An 11,790-nucleotide genomic window follows, 5' to 3' on the forward strand; every position below is an offset into this window, starting at 1 on the left:
ATTTCAGAATTTTGATTTTTTTTTTCCTCCGAATTCTGAATTTAATCTCAGAATTCTGACTTTAATCTTAGAATTTTGACTTTTTTTCCTTAGAATTCTGACTAATCGCAGGATTCTTACTTCAATCTCAGAATTCTGACTTTAATCAAAGAATTTTGACTTTAATCTCAGAATCCTCACTTTTTTTCTCAGAATTCTGATTTTAATCTCAGAATTCTGACTTTCTTTCTCAGGATTCTTACTTTAATCTCAGAATTCTGACTTTAATCTCAGAATTATGACTTTTTTTCCTACAGAATTCTGACTTTAATCTCAGGATTTTGGATCTTAATGTAGATGGGCACCATGAAGGAAGAGATGTGGAAGCACTCAGCTTCACTGACAAAGATGTGAGTTGTTTGAGAAGGGCAGTAACACACTGGTGGAACATTTTGGAATTAGGCAACTTTTTACGTGCCAGAGGGGTCCCTGCTGATGCTATTTCATTAATGGAAGAGCAGAAGGTGATTAAAACAAGAGAGCTAGTCTCTAAAACAGACATGGTTATGGTTTGATGCTAACACATTTGTTAGCTGTTTGAATTCAGTCAGAATTGTGAGTTTAAAGTTAGAATTCTGAGAAAAAAAAGTCAGAATTGTGACTTTTTTTCTCATAATATACTGAAATAAAAAAAAAAAAAATCTGTTAACTTTTAAAAATTTTTCAGTGGCCCTGAGATTCTGAGATTTCCGTACTCCTCCCACACCTCTCAGCTGACTTCAAGGAAGGAACCCAGAGTTTTTGTTTTGGTCACGTGACTCTGGGTCAATAACTCGCGGGAACCAACATGGCGGACCGAACAGTTTCGGAATCCGTCCAGTGTCCTATTTGTTTGAAAGGCTTTACATGTGAGACAATAAATGAGCATCTGGACGCATGTTTGTTGAGCAGCGCTGCTGGCAGCAGGCTGTCTGAGGAGGGCGGCCCTCCTCTGAAGAAACCGCGCATTTCGGATCCTGTTTCCTCCTCTCCCTCCACCATGGCTAGGACTAACTCCTCCTCGATGTTCGCTCTTTTTAAGACCAATAAGGGAAAACCTGACGTTCAGGCCGACAGAAGTGCCGTGTCTACTGCTGTCAATAAGGGGACTAAACGCGCACTGACGGAGCCTCGGTCGGGAATCGCGGCTACAGAGGGTCCATCTGTTTTAAACGGTGACACAGAGAAGATCATTAACCTGTCGTCATTAAACAAACCTTTGGCGGAAGTTCTGAGACCGAAAACACTGGAGGATTACTTTGGCCAGAACAAAGTGGTCGGCCAGAACACGCTCATCAGATCGCTTTTGGACTCTCAGGAGATCCCTTCTCTAATTCTCTGGGGGCCTCCAGGATGTGGAAAGGTGTGCAGATGATGAGAGGATGCATGTACTAAACTAGTCATCATTTAATCCTGACTTTTCATTAATTAAACCACTGACTTAGAAGAAGATGGGAAAAGCTGCCATCACCTTTATCTTTATTAATTAGCTATTTGATCACCTAATATGCAGGGGCGGAACTAGATGGGGGGCATGGCCACCCTTAGCCAATCATTGGCCACCCCTACCATTTATTTCCCTCTAATACAGATGGTAGCAAAACATTTTAATTTTGATATATTAACAGAAACACTGGTTAGTTATGCACATTAATATAGTAACATTAAAGATTATAAATACAGAATTCATGCTCTTTTCAGAAATAGATTTTGTGTTTTATGGGGTAAAGTCAAAATTATGTGTTTCTGCAGGTTTAATAAAAACATATTAAATGATCAATATATGTAGATATTAGTACTTGTAAATATCAATTTTATGCAGAATAATTACTAAGTGTAAGTAATGACAATGGAAAAGATGTGCACCTCTGCTGATATGTTGTCAATCAATTCAGCTTGTAAATTCATTGCATGATCAATATATTAGTCTGCATTTTGCATAAGGCTACTTGAAAGCAATTCATAGAATATTTCTAACCATTAATTGCCACATGCCCAAGCTCTGCATATAAACACTTCAGCAAGCTACAAAACCTGCAGCCATGCCCTCTTTGGATAATAATTATAGCACTAGATGTGATAAAGCTGGTAAAGATTTGGGCAAACAATAATGACAGGAAAGAAAGAGGAGGCAATGTGGATTATTATTCAAAACACGATAGGATATTTTCCTCATAGTTGTCCAGATCTAAAAACAAATCCCATACAACAAAATGTGACTGACTTTCTTTGGAATCGTTAAGCAGATTAATTTAAAAATATTGATAATTGAATAAAATTTCCAATCAGTCCATATATTATGTGCTTGATTTAATCTACACTTTAATGTTTTAGTAGCTTAAGGCAGAAAGGCTGTGCTGCAATTTAGATGTTTTTGCTATGTCTTACATCACCATCTCTGCATCTGCATAAAATATTTTCAGCAGTCTAGTTAATACGATGAGCTCTTTCTTACTAAAAAATAAATATGGCAGAAACTTACATTTGATTTTAATATTCAGGAAAATAGGTTGGTAAATCCAAATCAAATCTTTTATTATGAAATAAATGTCTGCCATTTCACTAAGACACTTTATCAAATATTTTTTGCCTCAATGGTTAAAAACTTTAAATCAAACTTCGGTAATTTCCAATTAGATTGTTATTAATTGACATGTTTAAATGTAATTAAATGTTTAGAACTAAATTAAATTCCCACTACCTGACAGTATCGGAATGTTTTAAATTTTCCACAGCTTTACTCTTGTGCTCTGTCCTCATTTTCTTTCTTAATGACTGTTTTCTTCAGACAACCCTAGCCCACATCATTGCCAGCACAAGTAAAAAGAAAGGGACTGCCCGTTTTGTCACACTGTCCGCCACCAGTACATCCACCAACGAAGTGCGAGAGGTGATCAAGCAGGCGCAGAACGAGCTCAAACTGTGCAAGAGGAAGACGATCCTCTTCATTGATGAAATTCACCGCTTTAACAAATCACAGCAGGTAGAGTATTGGAGCAGAAAAGGCACTGCTTTATCAGAGACGTTCAGTTATTTGATTTTACTTATTTCATTTCAGCATACACATATAATTATTCCATTTACATTATGTAAGGCTTTTTTTTTTTGCCCTTTTCTTAAAAAAATAAAAACCCAAAGGCTATGTGTTAGTCACATAATTGCATGAGAGAAAATGTCAGAAATGGTTAATCTGAAATTCTGATCATATATATATATATATATATATATATATATATATATATATATATATATATATATATATTAGGGTTGTCACGATACTAAACTTTTCAACTCGATACCGATACTAAGGAAAATACTCAATACCATTTTCGATACCACAAGGATAAAAACAAAGACTCCCAAATTCTACAGAAATATTTTCATTAATAAATAAAATACAATAAATAAATACAATAAACAATAAGAACAATATTTTGAGGTTGTTTGCTGTGCACAATATTAAGCAAGCTTTATAAAAAACTTATCAAATTAAAATTAAGTGTTCCTTCCTTGGCTATGCTTTGCACACATAACAATGACACTAGCCAAACTGGTTAAGAAACAAAGCACTGTAGCACTGTATCGATACTTTTAAAAACGAGTATTGTATCCGGATACATCATTTTGGTATCGATACTTTTTTGAGTCTCGATACTTTTGACAACCCTAATATATATATATATATATGTATATATATATATATATATATATATATATATATATATATGTATATATATATATATATATGTATATGTGTATATATATATATGTATATGTGTATATATATATATATGTATATGTGTATATATATATATATGTATATGTGTGTATATATATATATATATATATATATATATATATATATGTATGTATATGTATATATATATATATATATATATATATATATATATATATATATGTATGTGTATATATATATATATATATATAAAAGAATTGCAATTTATTGGAGTCTGCCTCAGAAGATAATTCCTTAAAGAAAAAAATTGAGTAATAATTTTCTTGTGTTTTTTTTTTTTATTGTGCTATTTTTCACTTTAAAAACAGCATAATTTCTTATTTTTAGTTTTTGATTTCTATTTATTTATTGTTTTAAAGCCTCTTTTAGGAAAAAAAACAAAAAGCCATATTACATTAACTTTTTTTTTGTTGTTGTTGTCGTTTTTCAGTTTTTATTTGTTTACTATAAGAAATATAATTTTTTTTTATTTGTTCTTATTAGTATTTGATATTTTTCTTTATGTAATTTTTTATGTTTTTTTAGGACTGTAGATTTCTTCAGTGAAATTTATGTAATATGTAATTTCCCTGGAAATTATGGATGTTAGGAGAGGACTGGCACATAATGGAGTTGCCGATAGAGCTCCATAAATGTCAGGATGCTGACTGGTAAATGTTTTTGCCGACGCTCAGGTTCAGAATGCCCTGCATTGCAGTATTCATCCAACAGTTTTTAAAGTGGTTGGTAAACTTTCAAAAGTACATAGATGCATCATAATTAACAATTTCTTCGTCTTTTTAGTGGCAGCTTAATTATTTAGTATTTCCCCAAGATCTAATTGTCTGCGCTTTGAGGGTTGTAGGTTTCTTGTTTCAAGTAGTTTTGACCCCATCACTAAATTCCTTCTTCGACAAATGACAGAAGACAGACGGTTCAACTGGGTTGGATTTTTAACAGGAATGTCGATGGCTGGAGTAGGAATTACAGGATGTTACATTTCCCTGACTGGTTTAGAGATCACAGGCAATCACATCAGTGTGGTTGAGAAACTGTTTTCTTTTCCAGATGGAGTAGCAAATGTCACAATACTCTTGGGGAGGAAAGAGAAATAATACTGGCATTTTCCACAGCTTATGGTTGGGGAATGATGGGACAAACTTCCCGAATTTTAAGCAAAGCTTCCTGACATCTTTCACATGACAAAGCTGTGTAGACAACACAAAAAAGTGTCAATACCATCTGGATCATTTGACCAGTACAAAATAGACTATGAGAAAGATATGGGACCTGAAGGGAATGACCTTTTCAAAACATTTTATTAGAACTTGGGAGATTTCTTCTGTGGGAAAATATGTGTATGAATGGGGCAAAGGCTGGCACATAATAGAGCTGCCCAACAACTTCTACAGGATACTGGGATATAAAGTTTCGGCATTCATCCAACCAAGTTGGAGAGCTTGTAAAAGTGTACAGTTTAATGAACGTTTCAATCTGTTTTACGGTCCTCTCCTCTGGAGGAAATCATCTCTGCCATCTAGTATTTCATTTAAATTGCTTCCCAGTTCTTCCACTGTTGTGATTTCATCATCAGGATCTTCAAAGATTCCCTGACTCTTAGTTTTCTCCTGAGCTGTAACTTCATTTAGGGCAAAATTGGGTAAAACATGTTATTTGTTTGATCCCCTCTTCCCTGGAAAAAGAAAAAAATATCACTTTACTTTGTAACATTTGATCTAATCAGGCTTGGATTTCTTCCTCTGTAGTGATTTCATGTTGAGGAGGACCTTCAAGGGTTTCCTGACTTTCAGTTTTGTTTGTCCATGAAACATTTTTTCTAAAAACTATTTTCGAATCACTGCTGCATCTTAAACTCAGTCTGTTTTTCTTTTTCTGTACAGAGCAGTTACTAAGCCATGTGGCTGGGATACTATGCAGCAGTAGTAGCTCAAGAAAAACATGCATTTAACCTCTTAAAACCCATCGTTTTAAAGCGTTTACAAATAATAACTCAGAATACATAAAAATTACACTGGCAGAATGTTTATCAATATAGAAATGTTAGACATCATTGGAAAGCTTAGATTCTCCACAATTTAACCACCTACTTCATTTTATGGACATAGCGAGCACCAAAGCACAATTGACACAGATATAGCAGCATGTCAAAATGCACCATGACAAAGCAGCCACAACAAGCAAGCATGTCCTTATAACTGCTGTTAAAAAAAGACCTATTAATTTCGAGAATAAAAAAAACAACAACTCTGTGTCTTGTTTGAACTGATGCAGGTTGGGTGTTTTACTCACCCAATTTTCATGTGTATATATTCAGAAACTAGAAGGTTTTAGATCTCAAATAATGGATCACACATGCAATTTGGGCTTACAGTTCCTAAATTATTTGCTTTTCAATTTGGGTATGTAAAATAGGCGAGAATTTCCCAAATAGAGGTGGATATTAAGAGGTTAATCATGTAATTGTAAAGCTTGGTTTAATGTTAGCGGTTTTAAAAAGTTAAAGGAATAAAATTTCTCTCATTTTAGTTGATGAAGACTAGTATTTTCCCATCAGTGAAGTTGTTCTTTTCCCCATTTTGTTTGCATCCCAAGGACACCTTCCTGCCCCATGTAGAGTGCGGTACAGTCACTCTGATTGGAGCGACCACTGAGAACCCATCCTTCCAGGTAAATGCTGCCTTGCTGAGCAGGTGCCGGGTGCTGGTACTGGAGAAGCTCTCAGTTGAGGCAATGGGCTCCATTTTGAACAGAGCTCTGGCTGCACTTGGGATCCAAGTCTGGGGACAAGGTTCAACAGATTCTTTTTCTAGAGAGAAGAGCAATAGCAATGAGTAAGTGCTCTATTACCACTACTGCTTCTGTGTAACATATGTTCATTTATGATAAAGAAGAGTCATTAGTCTTTTTTTCTTGAATTTCTCCTTATTGAAAAATATTTTAAATATCTATATTTGCTTGAGGGCTGATCGTAGAACACATGCTTATAAAAAATAAGCAAAACTTTGCTAATTTACCCGTTTTTTGTTTTTGTTTTATTTGCGTGTGATCCCGATTCAATTCTTTAATTTAGCAGTCATTCATTGAGATCATGTAAATGCTTTATTTGTTATTGTAGATGTGACTTGTGTGATGTTATCTTTGTGTCAGTGACATGGAGGAAGAAAACAACTATCTGGTCAGTGAAAGGCCATCCAACTTGCCATATTGGCATGCAAATTCTACTAAACTATTTTAACCAGCTCTCTGTCACTACAGTATTGTGGGGAACAGCCTGGGCTTACTCTGAACATGCTGTGGTGCAGGCGCTCGCAAAAAGTCGCTCACACTGATCTCTGCGACCAGGCGATGGTTACACCATCTCTGGGAGCAGAATTTGTTGTCTGTGCGCATAAATATCCCTATCCATCCTCCAATAGCTCCTCTATTTCCCTGTATTTCTTTTTTTTTTTACTTTTTTGTTTTGACTATTTAAGTTAGCTGAAGGTGGTTTAATTTTATTCTAAAACGCCCGTACCGTTTTCTTGTGGGACCCCCAACTTTTCATGTCTGATTTGTAAAATTTCGGAGCTTGATAAAGAGACAGTTACAGCATCAGTCCAAATGTCTTTCCTGTGAAATCGCTTCCTTGATTGGCACAATCTTGGTAACAACATCCGCACTGCACTGTGGCTGATGTGAGCCCTTACATTGATTTATTTAATGATTTGGGTTCCCTGCAACCTTCAAGTCACAGGTCCACAGCAGCCGCGTCGTAGTCATTGTGAGACCAACATTAGAAACATTTCTTTTCATCACTATTAAGCCGATTCAGGACATGCAGATTATCAATAATCAGACTGCAACTAAAAGCATCAGTTTTTCAACATTAGTCTGATTATAAGTCAGTCAGAGATGACGAGTACTGTTCTGGTCTCATTTAAAGATCCGCACCACATCAGATTTGGAAGACTCAGACTGCCTGTATTTATTAGCAATTAGCTTAGTGTAATTTCTTTAAAGATATTTGCATAACGGTTATAAATGAAACTGTTCCTGAAATTGCTTTTATAGCAGCTTAAACCTCTTTACACAAGTAATGTCTGGAGATTTTAGTAAACTGTTAACTCATCTACTCATGTCTGTAAAAGGCAATACAATCTTAAAAAGTAAAAAAAAAATTTAAAATAAATGTCATTGTAACAGAAGAGTTTGTTTTGTAATACATTCTATATCCAGAGACAATAATAACCTGATGTCCTATACCATGTCTTCTGCATTCTTCCTTCAGACCAACTATATACATCGAACAGAAAGCTTTGGACACCATAGCTTACCTGTGTGACGGAGATGCAAGGACTGGACTCAACAGTCTGCAGCTGGCTGTTCAGGCTCAGATGAACTCACTGCGAGCAAACCAGTCAACAAAGGAGGGATTTACTCAACAGATTGTGGTGACGGAGGAGCATATTAAGGAGGGTCTCCAGAGGTCCCATATCCTCTATGATAAAGCTGGTGAGCTTCTACCTGCTTATTTTAGCAATGTTAACTGAAAAAACTTGGAAAAGCTGAATAAAGAGTTGTTAGGTTATTCATTGTGGACCTAGAACAAAATCTATTTAAACTGATATAAAATCTATTATACAATATATTTGATGTTTTATGATTCACAGATATTAAATATATCGAGCATATTTTGCTCTCTGATAGCTTTATCAAAATCTATTGAATCTATTTAATAGATGAAATCTATTTGATTTAGATAACAAATTAATGAAAGAAAATTGATAAAAACATATACGTTTTTTCTATAGGGCAGTTAAGTTAATTCAACTTCTATTCAAGACATCACATCAAATAAAAAAATAAAAGAAATGGAAGTTGGTCACAAAAAAAGGATTGACCTTCAACTTATGGTTAGTAATGCTGCTACCTTTAATCTGAAAGTTAACCTTAAGAGGGAAGTAAAGAATAGCAGGAGGTCCTCCAACCTAAAAGATGAATCAGCCTAAAAGATGAATCATCTAAATAACCATGGAAACATTCCAAGAGGTTGCTGGAAACCAAGAAATGCGTTGGTTGCCTTAACATCAGTAAAGATTTTACACAAGGGTATCTTTTTTCAAATGCTGTATTTAAATTCTTGTTATATAAACAGCTACAGGTAAAGTTAAGATATTTTAATACATTTTTGGTATCTTTTAAGAGATCTTTAATTTCATATCAGAAACCTTTACCTGAAAGAGGTATTGTAATAAATCTAAATCTACCCAGGCTGTAAACTTTTAGACAACATGTTTTTTTGTTTCATTTCTTGTACCAAATACTAACATTTTAATTCACAGTTAGAAACACCTTAACGTTTTTTACAAATCTAATTATATCACAGTTACTGAGTCTTACTGTTTCTATTCAGTGCGATTGTTAGCTTCATAGCTGTGGCAGCTAACTAATGCAGAGATCACTTGTTCCCTTTATCCGCTTAGTTGTCATAACTTCTCTCGTACCATTTATTATTAGATTAGGTTCCAAAAATCCACAGAATGTAAATGCTCCCTCTCCAGTCATTCACATACTCGCTGTCATCAGACGTTTTGTCCTCTGTGTTGACCTTCTGGTGTTCAGCTGTCCGAAAAACTTGCTGCATCACAGGGTGAGGAAATTTGTGTTAACGTGTTAATATGTGGGTGCATTTCATACAAAGGTGAGGAGCATTACAACTGCATCTCTGCTTTGCATAAGTCCATGAGAGGCTCCCATGAGAACGCCTCCCTCTACTGGCTGGGCCGCATGCTGGAGGGTGGGGAGGATCCGCTCTATGTGGCCCGCAGGCTGGTCCGCTTCGCCAGTGAGGACGTAGGTAGGTCAAGCTATTTATAGCAATAACTTTGATTTCTTTTAGTTTAGTTTGTACCTTTTAATACTGTAAAAAATCACTCAATGTGATTCCTAACTCTTTTAGAAATAATATAAATTGTGTTGCTTCTGGGTGGAGTCTTTAATATCACAATAAGCCACATTTTACAATTAAGGTTTTATTGTCTTTTTTTCCTTTTATCCACAAGGTTGTGTCATGGCATCTATTTTATTTGATCATGTGCTCGTTTTTTGTAAATAAATAACAATCGAAATTCTCCTTGTCTTTATTCATATATTTGTTTGTTCTTGTGATAACGTTTTTAATTCTTGAAAAGACTGACCTGCAGTCCACATCCTTAGATCCGCACACTGTGTTTATTTGAAGGATTGTGTGTTAGTAACCCAGTGCAGCATTCTCACATGATTTAGGGAAATATGGATTTTTGATTCTTAGATTTTTTTTGGTCACAGTATGATGTATAGAACATTTGTATTTCCAGACTATACATTCAACCCTTTGTTTAAAGGTCTATCAGTCTGCCACTTCATTCATCCATCTAGCCTTTTGTCAACAATCATCCATGTTATGGGTTTGTCTTTCATCCATCCATCCATCCATTCATTCATTCATCCATCCATCTGCCCTATTTTTATCTTATCCAGTTCAATGATCCATCCCCGTTGATGGATTTGTTGGTGGGTTTAGCTGATCCCTTGGTTAAAATGAGTCTTACAAATCAAGTGTAGGAATCTCTGCAGGGCGTTTCCCACAGCTCCTCATACCTCATACCTGATTTATCTCTGTATTTATCTCTTTTTTTTATTTTTATTTCAAACCTTTTGTTAAAATGATTGGGGCTGAAACAACTTTTTGATTATTGAAATAATCGTCAACTAATTTTGTAGTCTATCAATCGTTAACTGGAATGTAGAAACTGTAAAACATACCTTTAGCTGACAGAGTGACCCATTTACAGCAGTAATTATATCAAAATTGTAAAAAAAAAAAAAAAAAAAATTGCATTTAATATTAAAAAAATTTTTACTTTTATAAAAATGTAAAAATAAAATAAAAAAAATTTTCTTTTGTCAATATTTATTTTGAACTCCTCTGGATAGAGCATATTGTGGAAAAGTGAGTTTCACCTGGTTTAAATTAGTAAAAAGTCTTCTTTAAGGAACCTTTTGCTATCTGATTATTAATCGTTTAATTGGAAAAATTATTGGCATATTAATCGTTTTGCAAATAAAAACGTTAGTTGCAGCATTATTATTATTAACATTTTTTTTACAGTTTCAGTTTACTTAGTTCAGCCATTATAATGTGTCTCTTGTGTTTTAAGTTTGTGTTTCTGATTTTCACCTATATAAAGAATGTTGCTTTACCCTATATAACAACTGCTCAGTAATTAGAATTGAATTAATAAATAGATTTTTAACTTCTGCCTTCTTCTTATCTTCCAGGTTTGGCTGATCCTTCGGCCCTCACTCAGGCTGTTTCTGCCTTCCAGGCCTGCCACTTCATCGGGATGCCTGAATGTGAGGTAGGCATGCCCAACCAGTCAGACAGTTTTTTTTTTTTGTTTTTTTTTTACTTTCCACTATTTTTACCAAGGTGTTGTCATTTTCCATTTTAGGTAATCCTTGCTCAGTGTGTCATCTATCTCGCACGAGCACCCAAGTCTGTGGAGATCTACAAGGCCTATTCCAATGTGAAAGCCTGTCTGAGAAACCACAAAGGCCCCCTTCCTTCTGTTCCCTTGCACCTCCGCAACGCCCCCACCAGGCTAATGAAACAGCTAGGCTATGCTAAAGACTATAAATACAACCCAGCATTTAGCGGCCCTGTGGAACAGGAGTATCTGCCTGAGGAGCTGCGGGGAGTTAACTTTTTCACCTGGACACCTTCAGAACCTTGACTGATTATTTACTCTGCAGCTAAAAAACAAATCTACTGAATTAAAACAGTCTTGTACTCAAAGAGCTTATTAGCAGCTGTTTGTAAATGTTCCCAGCAGCTGTAAACATTTTTTCTCAAACCTGCTTATTTACAAAAGGATAAACATTCAGAATACAAGCAAACTAAATCACAGGTTTTTTTAATTTATTTTTTTTCCACAAAGCATTCTAAATACATTTTAAAGTTTGGCCTTTGAGTTTTTTTATAATTTCTCAGAATA

General features: G+C 34.9%; 1 protein-coding gene across 1 annotated transcript; it reads left to right on the forward strand.

Moving 5' to 3' along the window:
- Positions 1-793: 793 nt before the first annotated feature.
- wrnip1 (WRN helicase interacting protein 1) lies at positions 794-11,659 on the forward strand. Its single transcript, XM_038303804.1, has 7 exons — positions 794-1,381; positions 2,807-3,001; positions 6,368-6,606; positions 8,043-8,266; positions 9,456-9,611; positions 11,075-11,154; positions 11,248-11,659. The coding sequence occupies exons 1-7, from the start codon at positions 827-829 to the stop codon at positions 11,527-11,529; spliced, it is 1,731 nt and encodes a 576-aa protein (XP_038159732.1). The 5' UTR covers positions 794-826; the 3' UTR covers positions 11,530-11,659.
- Positions 11,660-11,790: the final 131 nt, after the last annotated feature.

This window comes from Cyprinodon tularosa, unplaced genomic scaffold (assembly GCF_016077235.1).
Source record: "Cyprinodon tularosa strain WSP-4 unplaced genomic scaffold, ASM1607723v1 ctg52, whole genome shotgun sequence".
Classification (NCBI taxonomy): Eukaryota; Metazoa; Chordata; class Actinopteri; order Cyprinodontiformes; family Cyprinodontidae; genus Cyprinodon; species Cyprinodon tularosa.